This window comes from Medicago sativa, chromosome 6 (genome assembly GCF_051527215.1).
Source record: "Medicago sativa cultivar Bolivia chromosome 6, Bolivia_mono, whole genome shotgun sequence".
Classification (NCBI taxonomy): Eukaryota; Viridiplantae; Streptophyta; class Magnoliopsida; order Fabales; family Fabaceae; genus Medicago; species Medicago sativa.
The window spans coordinates 6,731,518-6,752,112 of NC_140754.1; the positions used below are offsets into that span (position 1 = coordinate 6,731,518).

At 32.8% G+C, this 20,595-nt stretch overlaps 1 protein-coding gene across 1 annotated transcript; it reads right to left on the bottom strand.

The window, feature by feature from the left end:
* Positions 1–235: 235 nt before the first annotated feature.
* On the bottom strand, positions 236–10,203 carry ABCB19 (ATP binding cassette subfamily B19). Its single transcript, XM_085720493.1, has 10 exons — positions 9,523–10,203; positions 9,269–9,323; positions 8,653–8,828; positions 7,631–7,831; positions 6,863–7,122; positions 6,359–6,675; positions 6,032–6,255; positions 5,114–5,933; positions 4,699–4,940; positions 236–1,666 (listed from the first exon to the last, which is right to left on the bottom strand). Exons 1-10 carry the CDS (start codon positions 9,769–9,771, stop codon positions 458–460), a joined length of 3,753 nt encoding a protein of 1,250 aa, XP_085576619.1. The 5' UTR covers positions 9,772–10,203; the 3' UTR covers positions 236–457.
* Between the last annotated feature and the right edge of the window lie 10,392 nt (positions 10,204–20,595).

Genomic DNA, 20,595 nt, shown 5'->3' on the forward strand with positions numbered 1-20,595 from the left:
ACACTATATGTCTCAACTTATTCTATATCCAAATTGTTAAAAAGATATATGAGCATTGCTACTAGTCCTTCTTAGGGACCCTCAGAAAAAGTTGTGTTTATCTTCAACTAAAAAATATATATCATGTGACAAACACACATGCATGGAGAAAAAGGCAAAGGGCAACACAACATGCAATTGTTGGAACTGAATTATATTAATAGTAAAGTACAAGAAAGGCTAAAACAAAAACAGATAGATAACATGCTTGTGCACCTTTGAAATATGATTAATAATATTATAATACTTGATGCTCCATTGAAAATAGAGCACTTTTGTCCTTAAGGTACAAACCTCATAAAGAACACATATCTACATCTAAAATAGAAAAATCGAAGCATGAGGTTAATGGGACCAAACATAATTATCATCAACTCACAAAGTCATTATCATGATCATATTTTATCAAATAAAAATCTCAAATGTGATGATGTTGTAGCTGCAAGAGTCTAGAATAAGCTCCTTCTGGCCTGCTAATGAGTTCAGAATGGCTTCCTTGTTCGACAATGCGACCGTCTTGCACGACACCAATGCAATCAACCCCTCGAATCGTTGACAAACGATGAGCCACGAGCACGGTGGTTCGACCCCTCATTAGCCTCTCTAAGGCTTCTTGTAGTACACATTCGGATTCGGCGTCAAGTGCACTTGTTGCCTCGTCGAGTAAGAGTATTGCAGGGTCCTTAAGAACAGCTCTTGCAATAGCGATCCTTTGCTTTTGACCGCCAGAGAGTTGCACACCTCTTTCGCCAACTGGCGTCTTGTAACCTTCGGGCAAACCACTTACAAATCCATGCACATTGGCAGCACGAGCCGCTTCGATTATCTCGGCTTCTGTTGCGCCTTCTTTGCCATATGCAATGTTGTCGAAAATGCTGGATGCAAACAAAGCCGGTTCTTGTTGCACTAAACCAATCTTAAGCCTTAAAGACTTTAAATTCAACCTCCTAATGTCTTTTCCATCGATCATAACTTTACCGACTAGTGGATCGTAGAAACGTTCTATCAATGCAATAACAGAACTCTTTCCCGAACCACTTGCCCCGACAAGTGCTTGGCTCTGACCTGCGCGAATTCTAAGGCTGAAATCTTTGAACACCATCACATCGGGTCTTGAAGGGTATGCAAAATCAACATGTCTAAGTTCAATCTCTCCACGAACTGATTCAACCATCTCAGCATCAGGATCATCAGGGTCAATTCGAGTTGATCGGTCAAGAATTGAGAAAACTGAACCAACAGCTTCGCCACCACGTATAATCTCCGGAGCTAAGCTAACAGTTTCTGCCACAGAATTCGCTGTGATCACCAAGACAACAAACACCTTGATGACTTTCGAGAAGGTGGAAAGGCCTTTGCTCACTAAATGTGCACCGTACCATAGAATGAGAGCTTCGGATGCATAAAGGGCAAGCTGAGAGAGGCCGAATAAGAGTCCTGATGTCAAACTTCGACGAAGGCTTTGGCTCTGAGGGACACGTAGCTCGTGACAAAAGATGGACAACATCTTGTTTTGTGCATTGAATGCTGCAACTGTTCTGATGTTGCTTACTCCCTCTCCTGCAATCATGCTTGTCTTTGCATGAGCCTTCGCTGTGTCGCCGGCGAACCCTTTGAGAGATAGTTGCTGTAAAATCCAAAGACAAGTCTTAGCACTTAATCAACAACATAAAATTCTAAACAAATCCTTTAAGGAATTTCTTTCTAATCTCTTTGATCAAAAAAACTTACTACAAATGTATTAAATAAAATGTTACTTTGATCAAAATTCAAAAATAAAAAATACTACAAATGTGACTTAGGTATAAGACTAAACAATAAATCCATGCAAGACAAGAGTCACATCCTTAAGGTGATAAATAATATAACTACCAAAAATAACGGTAACTTTAATAATTGAAGACATGTATATGAAAGATATAAGATATAAATAAGGCAAAGGAATTTGGTACAAGGTTCAAAGGAGGGTGTGAATGAATTTGAGCAAAATCAAAGGAAAAGACTTAAAAGGACATAAAGAGTGGGTCCTATAGAAGGGACAGATTGTTGATATCATAAGGACATCACCAACTGCATTAAAGACTTTCATATATTGGAAGGTACATTCCTTACTTACCAATCAATCTATTTTTTTGTTCTGTGCCTAAAGCATGCGCAAATTGTAGGACACTAGAAAGTGGTTGATACTTGATACCATTAGTTTGAAAATGATTCATGAAATTTATATTACTTTCATGTTATTTTTAATATGAAATAACATATATACTATATGAGATATAAACACATTGTAATGCGTCTCGTGAGCATAACTCAGTTGATACCGGAGAATGTTAACGAGTGCTCTTATTATATTAGTATTATTATTGATAAACAAGTGAGACATGTAATTGAAGAAATCTTCCACATGATCTCACGTGCATAGTTCAAATCTCTAATGGTTAAAACACTTGGAACTAAACACACAACCTTATAAAAAACAAACAAACCAAATAGTAGCATTTTATGTGTGTACATGTAACATAGTGGTCACATGTCTAGACACATTAAGTAGACCTGAAAAAGACTGAAAAGGTCACGGGTAGGAAGGGCAAAAAGGTGCAAATTCCTAGACAAATTAAAAGGTTTATGATTTTATGAAAATATGTTACTCCCTCCGTCCCATATTACTTGACCTATTTAACTCTGTCACGTATACCAATGCACAATTTTAAACTTAAATTTCTTTAATAATCTAGTAGAAAAAATTACGAAAATTTGATATTTTGAAAATATTAATCGAGACGAATCTAACATCTTATATGCTATATTTTGTTTTCATATATTAGTAGAAAAATAGAGTCAAAACATGGTATATGAATAGTGCAAATATTCGAAATAGGTCAAGTAATATGGGACGGAGGGAGTAATACGTAATAAAAAATTATATAATGAAGTTTCCTCTAGACATGGTATGAATTTCCACAACCCAATACCCAAAAAATACCCTTAACAAACGTGGGCCAAACAGTATTTTATTTTTCTTTCATGAATACCAATGTAGGCCTTTTTCTCACTTTACAAATTATATATTTTAATTTTAATTTATTAATATACACATTATATATTTATCTGCATCAAGACAGTTGGCAAAATTGCTAGAACCAATAATAATAATATTAATATATATATATATATATATATATATATATATATATATATATATTCTCCGGTCATTATTATAATACTATTATAATAAAAAAACATTTTTTTAATTTATTGGATAAATGATGTGTCTATCTAGATTATAAATCACATACATCATTTATTCAGATAAACTAAAAAGTGATTTTTCGTTTGGTGGAATATACTCTTTTCGTCCCTAATTATAAATACATATTGTTTTTTTCACAATTTATTAGGATAACATGTAAAGAATTTAATGTGTCCATTTTGTATGCAGGTCTTTCTAAAATACTCTTTGTATATTAAAGTGTCCATTTCTTCTAAAATGCTTAAAAAATTCATCAGGGACACTCATTAGCACTCATTAGCAGGACCTAATAGTAATATCAAGAAGTGATATGTTCGAAAAAATAACAATAAATGTACATAGCAACTTGCATAGGGACTTATACTTCCCAACAATTTTTTTTTTTTCAAAGGGTGTTATTATAACTAGGGTTGAGATGAGGGAATATTATATACACAATGTTGAAAGTGTAGGAAGACTAGTCTACTGTTGTATCAAAGTTGATGGTCAGGTATGGAATCTATACATACCCCATATATATTAAATAAATTTTTCAGTGCAATTAATGTGCTTTTAATATTCCAAAAAATAAGTTAGTACATCACTGCATTTAGTGCACAGAACTGGAAGGAAGCACGTGCATCCTTCAACTAGGGTAGGGTCTTAGTTCTTTTAGCTTTTGTCGTTTATTGACAGTTTTTTTGTGAAGTTAGATTCTTACACTGGAGTAAAAGGGAAAGTATTACTATATTGTAAGGTAAGGGATCAAATACTAGTAATAAAGTAAGAACCTCTAATGTTAAAATTTAGAATTTACCCTTGTGTGGACCCTACTCTACTCTTAGGGTCAACACATGCAAATTTAAAAATTTTAAAAAATATATTAAATGGGATTCAAATTCTCTACATTCATTTGAACTTTTTAGATCAAAGATCAGACGGTCCACGTTCTAATGTACTGAAGTCACAATGTAAGTCGATCGGTCAAACATTTCTTGTTGCATGACGAATCAAGATTGCTTGCAATCACGATATCTTAAATTCATGCAGTCAGCATATTAGTAATCATTGGATCAAGATCAGACGATCAAGATTTTAAACTCAATATTTTGGATTTTCAAAAAAAACATATTTGCATTCAATGGTCACCCATACACTAACTTTTATGAATACAAGGATATATCAATTTTCAATGCATGATTGATTGCGTTAATCATGCGGTTGTCAATTTATACCATCAAATCAAGATCACACGATTCACGTTTTGACTTTATATTTTGAATCAATTTACCAAAGTAAGAATGTAAATCTTCTGATCTTGATCGGACAATCGGTCAAAATTCCATGATCAAGTCAAATGCATGATTTCTAGACTAATGAAAGTTAAACAAATTGATATGCAATGATGTGCAAGTTGAAGTGTGAATTACCTGAGCAAAATTTGCTAGAACAAGAAGAGGGAAAGTTCCAAGGATGAGTAAAGAAACCCTCCATTCAACAATGAAAGCAACAATGAAAGAAGTGAGAAGAGATGTCATGTTTTGCAAAATTACTGATATCCTCTCAGCAATGGCTGACTTCACATCAGCGGCATCAGTGGCAAGGCGAGCGGCAACAAGACTTGAGTTGTGCTCTTCCTCATCGAACCATCCAACTTCATTCCTCAAAATAGCTAAAGCAAAAATAACAATTTCAATATTTATAAGATTATATTGTTTTCAATAAATGTTCGAAGAAAATTGTACGAATTTTCAAGCACTAAAAACACTTGTTTAACCATTTGTAAACTATTTTCAAAACATTCTTAATAATTAATATACATCAATGAAGAAAATAAGTCATTACCTGCAAGCATCATTCTTCTAACCCGTGTGGTGAGATTTTCTCCCATGATACTAAAAAAGTAATGTTGTATCAAGTAAGCACCAACAGCATAAATTCCAGCACCAATGTATATGAAAACATATTCTTTAGTTTTCTTCTCCATGGATGCATAGTTTCTATAGTAAAACACCTCAATCATATTGCTCATAACAATAGCAAAAGTTGGACCGATAAATCCAGAAAGAACAGATCCAACAGCTCCCATTATCGAGTAAGGCCACTCGGGCGCATTCATTTTGAGTAATCGGAAGAAATATCCATCTGGAGCCGGATTTTTCTTATCGGTTTCGGCATTTGAGATCATCTCGATTCGACCATCAGCTCCGGTGCTGTATTGGTAGCTCAAGTTCCTCAGGCTTCCTGACCTAAGGCTTAACGACTTAGTTGAAAGGGAATGACTCAACCTTGACGAGCGATTCCGACGAGTTGAAGGGTTCGAGAAATCTCGATTTCCAACCATTTCTTGGAATCTAATTAGAGAAGCGTAGGTTCCTCCCTTGGCAAAAAGTTCTTCATGCGTTCCTGTCTCGACGACAACTCCTTGTTGAATAACAGCAATACTGTCGACATTCCTAATGGTTGATAAACGATGAGCAACAACAACGGTAGTTCTACCAACCATGAGACGGTCTAGAGCCTCTTGAACAATGCTTTCGGATCCTGCATCGAGAGCACTAGTTGCTTCGTCTAAGAGAAGGATCTTTGGATTTTTCAACATAGCTCTCGCAATTGCAATCCTTTGCTTTTGTCCCCCAGATAATTGAACTCCTCGCTCACCAACCTGATAACAGACCAGATAACATCGATTTAGTATGACTGGTCAATTTTACGCCGAAAAAAGTACTTTGGTAAAATTTTGTTATGCTTGAAAATATAAACCTGAGTATTGTAACCATTAGGAAGCAATGTAATAAAGCTATGAGCATTTGCAGCAGAAGTTGCGGCTTCGACTTCATCCATTGTTGCATCAGGTTTTCCATAGAGTATGTTTTCAAGAATGGTAGTTGCAAATAGTGCAGGCTCTTGATTCACCAATCCAATTTGATCACGTAACCACTTTAGCTGTAGCGTCTTAATGTCTACATTATCGAGCAAAACCTGACCTGTTTAGCCATTTTGAAAGATCAGTAAAGTTGTTCATTGTTCACCCGAAATAGAAATTTCAACATATTCAAAAGAGTGATGTTTAATTTTAGTTATATTTACCATCATTAGGATCATAGAACCTTTCGATCAAGGAAACAACGGTACTCTTTCCAGATCCACTACCACCAACGACCGCAACGGTTTTACCGGCTGGGAAAAAGATTGAGAAATTCCGAAAAATCATCACATCCGGCCTCGACGGATAGCTGAAACTAACATCCTTAAATTCAATGTTGCCATTAACCTCGGCTAAGCATTTTCCATCTGATAGATCTTCAACTATGGTTGGTTTCTGCTTTATGATTTCCATCAATTTGTATCCGGCTGCTTTGCCTTTGCTAAATGCACCTAAGTTTGAAAACGACTGGCCTAAACTCCTGTTGAAGCAAAACAACATGTCACAATCAACCAAACATTTCTAATATTTTGTAAATATAAGCACAAATCGTATTCAACCTGTTAATCAAGCCCGTTAGGCATAGCGTAGTTTATTTGTACAATTTAGTGATTATACGCTTATTATATTTTAAATAGTAAACTCAAAAAATGAAATTGATCACTCACATTCCACCAACAATGGCAGAGAAAATAGCTGTGAATGCCTTGCCTCCATCGGTCTGTCCATTCCTGATAAAAACTCCGGCATACCAGAAAACTAGCGCCCACGACATGCAAGCTATACCGTATGTGCATCCTAGGCCTAAACCTTTAGCCATTCCTGCTTTGTATCCAAGCTTCAATGTGTTTTGTATTGCATCAGAATAAGAATTCAGCGCCTTACTCTCACCAACATAAGAGTAAACCGTTCGAACTTGAGCAATAGCCTAAAAACAAAAAATAACAATGAAGTTATTTCTTTAGTCCCCAACATTAATCGGTTCAACTTTTTAATCATGTCATTTTCCGTACCAATGAGTATGGAAAATGATTTAGAGTTTTGATTTTAGCAGAATTTTTAATCAGAAACACATTAATTTTCAAGAAAAAAATTAAGTTCCTTTCAAATACTCAATTATAAGCAAAGACTATAGTTGGCATTAAAGCAACACACAACCATCATCATCATGCTTCTTGATTATTACTTTATTCAAAAAAGAAAAAAGTTAGGAACTTTTATGAATAATGCACATTAAAACACATCATTTAAAGTAAAACATTCTTTGAATTCATAACATGTCACAAATTCATAAGGATCGGCATGCACTGCTTGTATTCAAAAAGTAAAAAGGATTGAAAAGCTTTTTCCTAAAACTGTTTAAAAAATAAATGAACAATTTTGTGTTACTTTTCATATAAAGAAACATGTTCATTCACAATGAATTAATCTTTTACCTGTTCGGCAATTATGCCAGCATTTGCATATGATTCCCGACTCTTTGATGTAAGGCCGGTGAGTGTATAAGCATACAATCCACCAGCAAAAGCAATTCCAGGAATCACTGCAACACTGAGAAGGGCTAATCTCCATGCTGACACAAAACCAACCACAAGTCCAGCCAGAAAAGTTGATAGATAATGTATGAAATTCCCAACCTGCACATACACACCAAAATAAGTTCAACCAACCAATATTAGTCTGTGTAACACTTCAAAGCAAATGTGTGTCTAGTCCGGTCCAACATGTCAGTATCAGTATCGTATCTGGCGTCTACGCATGTGCTTCATAGAGATTAGTACTATGCATGTGCCCCTTTTATAATCTATGTAATACTTGATATCAAATATGTGTCTAGTGAACGACATGTGTCGGTGTCCTATATGGCGAGTGTGTATGTGCTACATAGATAAATGTTAGTACTATATACTACACAATTCTTTAAGGAAAAAAAACTAATAATGTCAGCAACCTCCTCAGGAGCACGTTAAACACTGACTTGCTAACATGCACCACTTTCAGCTATGATCATAAAAGGGGCCCACTTTAATGGATACCAACAACCACATAAGGCAACAGTTCTAGTATTTTTATTTTAACAAGTCAAACTAGCTCACCGAAATTGACACCAAAAAAAATCGAACCTAAGACCTTGAGAGGAGTAAACTTCAAGGTCCCAAGCCGATAGTTCCTTAGTTATCTTTTTCTTTTTAATATCAAGGTAAAATAAAATTTAAAAATAAATAATTATGTTTTCAATCTCTATAAGAAATTTATTCATACAAAGTAGTTAATCAATTTAAGTCTTTATTTTTATTAAAGATTACAAAAATAATTATTTTAGTCCATGCATATAAAAGGAAAACAAGACTAAAATTGAACAAAATTAATGCAAGGACTAAACTTGAAAATGACTTAACTAAACATGTTTAACCCAATAAAAAAAAATTAAAAATGGAAAATTCATCAAATTAAGCACCTTCTCACTAATAGCATCTTGGACTAATAGTGTATCAGTTGATACACTGAAAACTATATCTCCTGTTCTAGCATCTGTATCAAAGAATCCAACATCTTGTTTAAGCACTGCCTCCAAATACTTCTTTCTCAAGGTGCTTACTTGTCTCTCTCCAGTATACATCCAGCATGCAATCTCTGGTAAATTAGTAAAAATAAATAAAAAATATTAATTACTGATTTTTTTTATTGAATTTTATGTATGGTAGTTTAATTATTAATTTGTGTAACAAAAAATGTGTACCATACATTAATTAATTATTCATAATACATGATGATATAGATGAGAAGAATGGAATTTTATTAGATAATGTTAGGCAATATTGACAAGTGAAAGGAAGAAAATGACACAAGTATGTTTTTTTGATGTGAAGTGGCTAAAAAACACACACACACAAACATACACATAAGATAACAAAGACACATACAAAGACTATGAAAAGTTTATGGTCCTGCAAGTAAGTTTAATCAATCTTCTTCACATGTTAGGGACCAAAACAACTAAATGAAAAAGTAGAAAGAGAAAACAAAATATTAATAAATTGAAAAAATGAAAGGAAAAAAAATAAATAACATACCTGCATAAGATGATATGCAAACAACAAGGCCAAGATACACAAAGTAAAGTGCATACTGCAATGATGATCATAAGAAGAAAAAAATATATTAATTAGATCACAATATAAAGCACTGATATGGACACGGACACCGGACACGTGTCTGACACTGGGACACGGTTAATCCGAGAAGTGTCTGTGCTTCATAGAATCACATAGATCTGAAATGGAAAATTAATTTTGAATGAAATGGAAAATTTTGAATTTTGTTATACCTTGGAAACTTCATCAGTCATTTTCTTCAAATCCATTTGGTTTTTACCAAAACCATTAACCATTTGACCAAACAGAAGAAAAAAAACAGGCATAGATGAACCATGAATAATGGCACCAATACTTCCAGAGATCATAAGAATCCAATCATATTTATCAGCAAATGAAAAAAGCTGAAAAAATGGTAAACTTTGTTCCTTCTTCTTCTCTGCTTCAGGCAATGAAGCTTTCACATCAGAAGCTTCAGCCATTGGAAATTTTGAACCAACCCAACAATGAAAAACTTAGTTTTTTGATGAAAAAATTGGATTTTGAATAAAGGGTAGGTGATATATTAAATAAAAATTGGATTTTTATGATGGAAAATGGTTGAATGCAATGAAAAAAGAGATCTTGGAATAAAGGGCTAGTCAAGAAGTGAAGTAAATGTAATGTGAATATTTTCTGAGCATTTTAAGGAGATCTGATGCAACACTTTTAGTGTCTTTTGTAGTGAAGGAAGTGTCAATGTCTGTTTTTTGGTTTTAACAACATTTGAAAGAAGAAGGAAAAAAACAGTTGTTTTGGAAGGAAAAGTTGAAGTACTAGAAACTAGAGGGAGAAAGTGATGAGTTGGTAAGTGAAGTGTGTTTGTGTTGTGTTGTTGGACAATGGTCAAAGTGGAGAGAAGAGAACATGGATTTGAGAAGAGAGAGATGAGGGTTATGTGTGTTTTTATAGTGTGAACACTTTAAATTGTGGTTGTAAATTACAAGAGCATGTGATTCAATCAACATAAGGTCGATAAAGCCATAAAGGAAAAAAAAAAAATTAAGGTGAAACTAGTCTATCGAAATTAACATAGAGGAAAATCGAATCTAAAATTTTTATAGAAGCACCCTTCAACGTCTAAAGTCAACGTCTACATATTAACCCGTGTTGGGTTACATATAGTACTTGGGTGATATTGAATTGTTGACATTGTGACATGGCTCAATCACAATGTCATAATCCTTGTGTGTGTGATAGATGTGTGTGTCTATATATATATATATATAGAGAGAGAGAGAGAGAGAGAGAGAGAGAGAAGCCACTTGTGACATTGTGGTTGGTCAAAGTCGCATATGTGACCAATTCTATGCCACTCAAGTGTTACGTGTTGGGTTACCATAAAGAAAATATTAACAACATTGAGAGTGGACACTTTCATTTGATGGTACTTAAATGAATCACATGTATACACATCATTTATTTGTAATTTTTTAATAATAGTATATAACAAGTATTCAATCTTTCCAATTTAACACCTTAAACAAAATTCTTAAATGTGATACATTAATCATCTACAAATAATTATGCCCATGTTTGGAACAACGTCCAAATGTGCAGCACAAAACGTACGACTGCGTAGAAGCTTGCAATTGTAGCTTCACAAAAATCACATCATAAGTGCATTGGAAATGAGAAACATGATGCAAACTCCAATCTAAACACTCACTGTATATCATTCTATTTTAATATTAAAAAAATGTGAATCTCACGTGAAGATAAAGTGTTTCACAAAACACATCTCCTTATTATGTACTCTCTTTTTCTGCATCAAGTGACGATACTTGTTAGATATTAAGTCTTAAAGAGAAAAACTCTCCCATTGTAAATGGCCTAAATAATGGTCATGAAACTTTGTGCCATCAAAATGTGAAATTCATTGTGCATTAGCTCCCGAGTATTTTACTATATATCACATTCATAATATGTATTAAGAAATATGGTTAATTATAGTATATTAAAAGATATAAATTATGAATGATTTTACCAAAATATTTTTCATTAATGATATGGAAAAGAAAAATTAAAAGAATTAGAAGAAGATAGATTAACAAATAGTAAATATATGATAAGAAAAGAAACATTAATATTTTACTAATATTGTAAAGTGGTTATAATTTGTCACAATTTTTTTTCCAAAGTGACATGCAATATTTATGTAAGGGGCACTATATTCCGTGTATGTGTTGTTATGCGGAGAGAAAAATTGATTTTTAGTGAGTTGATTCTGTAAAATTGATTTCGACTAAAAATGAGTTAAAGGTAAAGTGATTTATGTTTACATATTTTATGTAAAAATGAGTTGAGTTATAATTTATGTGCAGAAATCAATTCTAGAATCAAAAGTTACAAATTATAGATTCAAGTAGAATCAATTCTAAAAAGCAAAATCAAATAAAGTCATAAGCAATCAAACATGTCAAAAGCAATTCTACACCATGAATCAATTTTGACCCTTCTAAAAGTGGATCCAAACATACACTCGAATAAGTTCTTTTGTATATATTTTGATATATTGAAATAACAATTTAAAAAGCAATTATTTTGAAGAAGAATGTGATTAGTAAATTCTATTTAATGTTTTGGGTATACTGGAATAACAATTTAATTTAATTTTAATGATAATGGTGAATTTTTGAATGTCTCAAGAGGAAGAAGTGGAAGTAAAGGAAAACTTGGAAACTCAAAGGGCGGTGACAAGTCAAAGTATAAGTGTTTCAAGTGGGGGGACAATGATGGCCTCGCGCAATTTACAATTGTCTTAACACAACTATGAAGATGCAAATGCTATTAACCCAATATTACAGGGGTGAAAACCAGAAATAGCCTATATTACAGGGGTGAAAAACACTATTAACCCAATATTTTATAACACAATATAAAAAATAAAAATATATGTGCATTATTTGTAATAAGATTTTTTGTGGTCCCTAGTTTAGATGCAAATTTGTGTCGCTTGCATAAATGATCATCAAAACCATTCATGAAATTAGAAACATCATATCAATTATCACAAACCAAATTGTACGTATAATACACAAAAATGGAGCAAGCGTTCCCTAATTGTATCGGTCAAATTAAAACAACACTCCTACCATAAATATCAATTTAACTATATATTTCATTCTCAAGTTCCTCTGTCCACATATTTTCATAATATATGAAAGGTCACTTCCATCACCATCCAATTTCTCAATTTATCAACTCATGTAGATTAATTTTCAGTTTTATTATGAATTTAATGTTTTTATCATATTATGACACAAGTTATGCTTTGGAATCTTCTTTTCGGTTTCAATATTAGTTTTTTTATTCATTGATTATTATTATGAGATAAACTCACTTCATTTACCACTAACCATCCACCTATTCAAGCCATATAATATTGGTTTCATCTATTCCTTAAAAAATAAAAATTGGTTTCATCTAATTTCCAAAGAAATAAAGGAAGCTTTAAAAGGTAAAAATTAAATAAAAATTATTGTATGTGTTAATTAGGAGTAGTTAGAATGACAAAATCAAGTGAAACATTTTGCACCAAAATCTTCCAAGCTATGATGACCTAAAATCTCACCTCAACACAAGATACATGCTTGTCTATCACTATCACACGTACACTTTGGAAGTATACACAAAGACCACTAGTAAGCCTACAAAAACATTCCTAATACTTTGCAAAGTCACATCCAAATAGCCATATTTTCAACACTTTAGTCATCCCATCAATCATAATAATGTCTTTAAAATGGGCTTTTATACATGATTTTTGGGCCAGTGGACCCAATATAATGTAATGGGGGACACTGTTGATATTCATACACCCCTTTGATACATAGGCCCTAGCCTAGAATTCCGGTTCAATGCAATTTTCCATGCTATTTGTCGGGTTGGAATTACTTTATGATCAAAAATTGTGTACATTAAATTAGTTTAATGTTCATTATTGAAAAAGAAAAGAGTAAATTGTCTCCGTGAACATAACTAAATTTGTAAGGACAATATGTTGTTATATGCCGGGGCCAGAGTTCGAACTTCAAACACCTCATTGATTCACTTTGTAAGGTGAATTATAATTAGTAGATTACTTGACAAAAAAGAGAGTAAATTTATGGTGTACAAAGGCCAAATGTCTTGTACCATGCACACTATTATTTCTACTATTGAGTCAATACATTTTACTATTAAATTAAGGGAAATACTAACAAGTACATCTCTGCGGCACTTTTTAAGAGATTTAAATGGCTAGTTTTTATAAAAATTTGTGTAATCAATACATTAAAAATTAAAATTTTTGATTTTCTTAAAAAAATTATTTTATAATCCTTAAATAGGGTTCCGAGGCACTCGATGACCCTTAAATTAAATGAAATATAATAAAATATAATAATTCGACGATAGAAAATAAGTTTCTACATAATACAGTACTAATCTGTTTATACATATTAGACAAAGTTTATCCTATAAAACAATACATTTTATAAAGTTTCATAACGATGAATATGACTAAGGGTCATTTGCAACACACCAAAATATATATTAGAAAACAAAATAGAAACAAAAACAAAAACATGGAAACGTAAACCAAAACCATGATGACTATTGACTTATTTGCTATGAAATCGTTGACTACACAATAGTTGTGACTTGTGACTCTTGTGAGTGTCCTTAAATGAATTAATAAATACCTTTTTTTAATTCTAATTTGATTTATTCTTTGATTCAATAATTAATAACGAGCTTTTGCTTTTTTTAGTTTGATGATTGTACCATATTGTAAGTGTAAATTTTACATTAAATCTATCAATTCTAAAATAACCATGTAAAAGTGGAATTGTGATAAAATAGTTAATTTACGTTGGACTTACTCTCATGATTCAACTGGTAAAATTAGGTTGATTCAACCGTATAAATTAACCATAATTTTTAATGTAAATTGAATTAAACGTCTACTAATATGAATTAAGCTAGATGTACGAAAAGATGGGTGTCCATGAAAGTTTTTATATGATAAATCCATGTGATATGTCTCTTAGAATCTTCTTGGAAAATAGGCATTTACCAATTACTACTACTATTCAGCCCAATGTCAATCTAATTTGCATCAAACGGTTTTGAAGCATATAGTTTGCTCTTACCTCTTGTTATCATATCATCATAGAACTAAAAATTAAAATTTAATCCCTCCTAAAAGGTTAACTAAATGATCTGTTTAGTCATAATTTTCATCTTAATTCCCTAACACGACACTTCACAAACCAATCATAAATGTTCAATGACTTAGTCCTTTAATCAATGAAAAATGAGTACGTAGTAAACTATCAAAGAAATAGAGATCCCAACTCACAAAGAAATGGGAATTGGTCGGTAGTTATTCAACCCTCAATTGTACTTAAATGTGTTTTTTTGGGACCTCTAGAGCTCAAAAGTTTAGGAATAGTTGTTTATAGTCATAAGGGTAATGAAACAAGGGCCAATATAGTTTTCATTTTTTTTAAAAAATAATTAGAAAATTTATGAAGTGATTATGGTTGTGCTGTAGCTCCTTTTGGGAACATGGGATGTATTTTAACGACCTATTTTAGTCCTTGTGTGCATATAGTAATAACACATTATATAATGTAACATGCATGTGATATGTTTTTCTTAATTATGATTATGATTATTTTGACAATGGAGGTTGGTCTAACCGACTCATACCTCACAAGATAGTTCGACTCCTTTCGATGATGTGAGAATCTCATTAGTCAATAATCTATAAGCACCGTTGTTAGTGTTCTATGAGTTTTAAGGTTTTCTATAATTTTGGTAAATCTTCGAAACCTAACTTACATAACCAGACTTTGATATTATGTTAACAATATAGATAATCAGAGAGAGTAACAAAGACGACTAGAGTTTCATAAAATATCAATATCTTAACATTACAAAAGGATACTAGAATATATATAAAACCTAGTGGAGTATAAACTAACAGGCTTAATAGCATAGCTCATTACTTTATTTTCAAAAAGTCCCTAGTTAATCTCAATTGTTTCCATAATCTACTCCTTCCCCGTTTAATAAACTTCTATTTTATTGGTCAATTGAAAGCTCAAAATGCAGGGTCCAAAGTTATGGACCACATATACTTTGGAGTTTGGGGGTCCTATATTTTTCTATTGGCTAGCAGCACCTATATTAAGGAATTTATATATAATAGATTAGTAGCTGTAAAATGCTCTTTCCAATCTTACACTTCATTATCAATTAAATGAACTTTGATATTGTGATCCTTGAATTCAAATTGGTTCAATCATATAAGCAGCTAAGAGGGTGTAATATCCCATGCTGCAAATTATTCAAACTCTTCAATTATTAATAACCCACTACCAAAAATTAAATTTATTATTACTACCTGCTTTCCCTTAGCCTTTTGAGAACACCATGAAAATTGTACAATACCTCTGTCCCATATGCTCTAAATTGTGTTTGATTAGAATGATACATTTTACTATTCTACAATATTAATTAGGAGGGGAAAAAAGGTTGTCTTCTACTTTAAATGGGTACCCCACATGTTGTATCAAAATGTTCAAATGCTATAAATTTATGAATAGCAAAACACCAAGACCATAGACTTGATATGAAATTTTCCTTTCACTTACCAACTGAGTTTGGATTCAACCTTGAGAATTCAATAACGTTAAAAATCGTAAAGATTTTGTTCATATAAATCTTTTGATTCTTAGACAAAAAAATACTAGTAATATGAAATTCGAACGTAGAAAAATAAAATCTAATTAAAAATTGTTTCAGTTATAATTTGAACTCGGGTCTTCTAAATTATTCATCTTTATTAGAGCTCATGTAACAACTTAACCCATAAGAAAGAATATTTATGCCTATACAACTATATAGTATTTATATAAAGGGTTAATTATGTTTTTGGTCCCTACAAAATTGCGACCTTGTAAGTTTAGTCCTTACTTAATTTTAATAGCATTTTTAATCCCTACAAAAAATTTCTGCACTCAATATTAGTCCTTACTCAATCCAAATTTGTTTAATTTAAGCTTAAACTCATAAGTTTTTCAACAATTTTTTACAGGCGTGTTAAGAACGTTATTAAAAGGTCCTCCAAAAAAAATATCGCAAAAATTTGATTTCTACGTCCATATTTTTGTTACTTATATCTTAAACTTTTGTCGTTTTAAAAAATTCATATTTAATTTATTTCATGTTAAAAAATTATAGATTTTAGTAAATGAACCTTTCATAGTGTTCTAAACTTGTATAAAAAGAATCGTTAAAAAATTTAAGAGTTTAAGGATAATTAAACAAAATTTATTTTAGCAGGGACTAAAATTATAAGTAAATTTTTTTTTTGTAGGGATTAAAAAAGCTATTAAAATTAAGTAAGAACTAAACTTAGAAGGTCACCATTTTATAGGGACCAAAAACATATTTAACCCTTATATAAATGGTGCTAAATATTTCAAATTAAAAAAATTATTTTTTAAAAAAGTTAAATACTTCAATCTTCAAAATATACACATATTTTTATAAAAACTTTTCATATGAAGTCTTTAAAGAGTGTCGTAAAAACACTCTTTGCCTTTCTCTTATAAAATATACACATACAACTAGAAAATAGAAATTTGAGTATATAACTAAAGGGTCTTGTTAACTTGTGCTCTTAGAGCACATGTTAAGCAATTAAAAGTAGAAGCTTTTTCTTAAATTTTGTGCATTCAACTAATTAAAAATAAAGAAATTAAATTCAAATGCATTAATTACAACAAAAAGTTTCTACTTTTGACTCTTTAACTTATGCCTCGAGGGCACAAGTTAACATTTCCCATAACTAAATGGTCCCAAAAAAAAATGGTCTGGCCCTTTGATCCATCCTTACAGAACATAAGATACCCTTCATGAAACAAAGATCATTCTACTTTCTTTTGGGGTGGGTCCTTCTTTTTATTAATGATTTGACCAAACTTATCTTACTGTTGTCACACTTTATAAGCTTTATTTCGTTAAGAGGAAAAAACATCTATTTAATGCAATAACGGCAAATAATGATAGAAGGCATTAGCATGATGTAGCTTTTGGCATGTGGACACATATACTTGCAACTTTCATGAGTGGTCATGAATTTAACAAGTGAGATCATGTCTGGCAATATAACAAGAAACTTGAAGCACACAATTTCGTGGATTGACATGCAGAAACGTTGGTTCTTTTTTGGAGTCAATAATCATAAATTATAATGATTGGATTAGAATTTTTACATCAAAAAAAGTCATAAATTTACACATCTTGAGCACATTTCTACATTGGGTCCTGTTAACTTGTGCCCTAAGGGCACAAGTTAAGGAGCTTAAAATAGAATTAATAAATAAATTTTATATTTAAATGATAACTTTTGAAACTTTCAAAGCATTAAATGCACAACTTTTAAGAAAAAGTTTCTACATTTGGTTCCTTAACTTATGCCTCAAGGGCACAAGTTAACATTTCCCTTCTACATTTTGTATTACTCACTTTGTTTATATTTTTGGATGTAAATCGGGCATCCTTTGCGCGCAACTGCAGAGACTAATCTCTCAAACATTAAAGGACTCAAATGAACAACAAACTCTCCCTAAGATAGAAAAAATTGTTTTTTAATCTTTCAATAGGCTGAATACACAATTTCCAAGAAAAAATTTCTACTTTAAAATTCTTAACAAGTTTGTTGGCATTTCCCTATGAACAAACAGATGGAGTATTAAGAGTGTTTAAGACCCAACTAGCAAAAGTTCGAGTTTAGTAGAAGGTGCCATATTTTTACAACATGGCGAATTAATTTTTGGCCAGGTGTTGTGTGTTAAATTTTAAGATAATTATTAATGAAGAAGAAAAACTCTTCTCTCCATATCTCCATTCTCGCCTAAACCCAATGGCTTGGGGAGCAAGGTCTAGCCGGCCCAAAACAAATATTTAGGAGCAAGGAAACTATGCTTTAGCAACAAGCGCAATGAAACTTTAAATTTCTCTTAGAGTGTTACTTTTCCCACCCTATGGCTTTCCTCGCGCGCCCTATTTTTTTCCAATTTTACCCCTAGTCCGGATTCCGTAATCCGGAATGTATTGTTAGTAATTTTCAGATGTCTCCGGATTATAAAATCCGAATATGTATTTTAGCAGAACTTTTGCAATTTTAAGCTCTACAATTCGTAAAATAAAATGCGAATAAAATAGAAAACATAAATAAAAAGACACAAACATAAAAACAACTCATTTTATTAATATATGAACAATACATTACAATAATTTTCAAGCTTTTTAAGCTTATTACATAACATCCTAAATCTATTTCTAATCTCCTAAGAGCCTAATTCTAATCTCCTAAGAGCCTAACCACTGCTATGTGATAGGACATAGCAGTAGCTTGGCTATTGGAGGAAAACCGGAGGAGGTGGGAAGAGGAGGGCGGGAAGAAGAAACAAATGCCCCTGAGGGAGGTGGGGGGTGCTCAGACTTACGCCCCGACAGGCGAAGCTAATAACCACACTAACCCACATGACCCTCAGATGAACCGTCCTTCGTTGCAGCGCGGTTCCATCCTCATTGACCGTTCATACAAACCCTGAAAGTTTTCAACGAGGCCCTTATCTATGAAAGGCCAACGATGGAAAACCATGGTTGTAGAAGGAAGAAGAGGAGGAGAGGGATGGTGTGAGAAATGGTGGGGTTTGGAAGGGTATTTATAGGGAGGGGTGGGTGAAAAATGGTTGCGAAACCATTAATGCAGTCAAAAAACGTGGTAAAACACGTTTTTTTGACTTGACCACCGACAAATGCGTGTAGTGCAGACCACCGGCCATGTCACTGAGGCGTTCCGGAATATACAATCCGGAATGCACCTTTGAATTCCGAAATATATTTTCCGGATTAGTGCGATTATGGTGCTCTTATGGTGAACGAGGGGAACGTTTGCACTTCTTTGTAGGGCTAAGTACATTCCGGAATGTATAATCCGGAATGCTTCAGCATTGGCTTCTTTTGAAAGATTGCTTGGCTTCTTTTGAAAGAGTGCCATCAATTAGTGGTTGGACGGTTACAACTACTAACACGTTTTCATTGACTGTATTAATGACCTAGGACTTGTTTAAGGCTATAAATAGGCTTCCATCTTCAACAAATACATTCATTCTTCACTTCATCTCTTTCCTTCCATTTTCTTCAAATTTTTTAAGTATTGTAGGAGTGTCGGTGGTGTCATGGTCATTGTTGACCGTTCCTATGAACCCTGCAATAGCATTTCAGCTTGTGTGGGGTTCATATAACGGTCAACAGAGACCCTTGACATCAAAGAAAGACACAAAATATTCATTTCGTCTTTGTTTGGATTATAATTTCCGGAACTCTCTTCACCTCTTTTCTGCCATTCTCTTCAAATTTTTTAAGTTTTGTAGGAGTGTTTGTGGTGTCATGGTCATTGTTGACCGTTTCTATGAACCCTGCAATAGCATTTCAGCTTGTGTGGGGTTCATATAACGGTCAACAGAGACCCTTGACATCAAAGAAAGACACAAAATATTCATATCGTCTTTGTTCGGATTTTATAATCCGGAAACACTAACAATCTGGTCTGAAAAACATAATCCGGACCAGGGGTATTTTTGGAATTTTTGCAGGGCGCGCGAGAAGGCCATAGGGTGGGAAAAGTAACACTCTTTCTCTTATATATAAAGGTCGATGACTAACCCTAAACACAATCACTTTGACCTTCAGGGCCTAGGGTTTGATGTATCACCTACTAGATCTAAATCCCACTTCTTGACAAGAACATTGGTGTCATAGTTGGACAAAGGCAAAACCTTTCCCGGCCACACATCCATCATCTTCTCCGACGAAATTCGGCAAGCAACGAGAGCCTCCAAAAAGTTCTGACGATCTTCTCAGTTGCACGTTTGTTTTATATCCGATGATCAATTATTGTATTCTATTTATTATTTTGTTTGGAGTAGGATTAATGTAATTAATTTCTATTTCTTAGTTTGTTGGTGAAATAAAACCATTCTTGCTGTAAACCAAACAAACGAGTCACACTAACACTTATAGACCACCCACACAAATCACATGACATATAGCCTGTCAATCTTTACAAATTATTTTTTGGTTGATAGACGAAATGTTAAGAGTCATTGGAAACTCACAAACAATTGAAGAAGTTGGGGTTCGAAGTCAATCACAACGTCGAACTAGCAATTTTGATATTTTTGTCAGTTGAGTTAGGACTT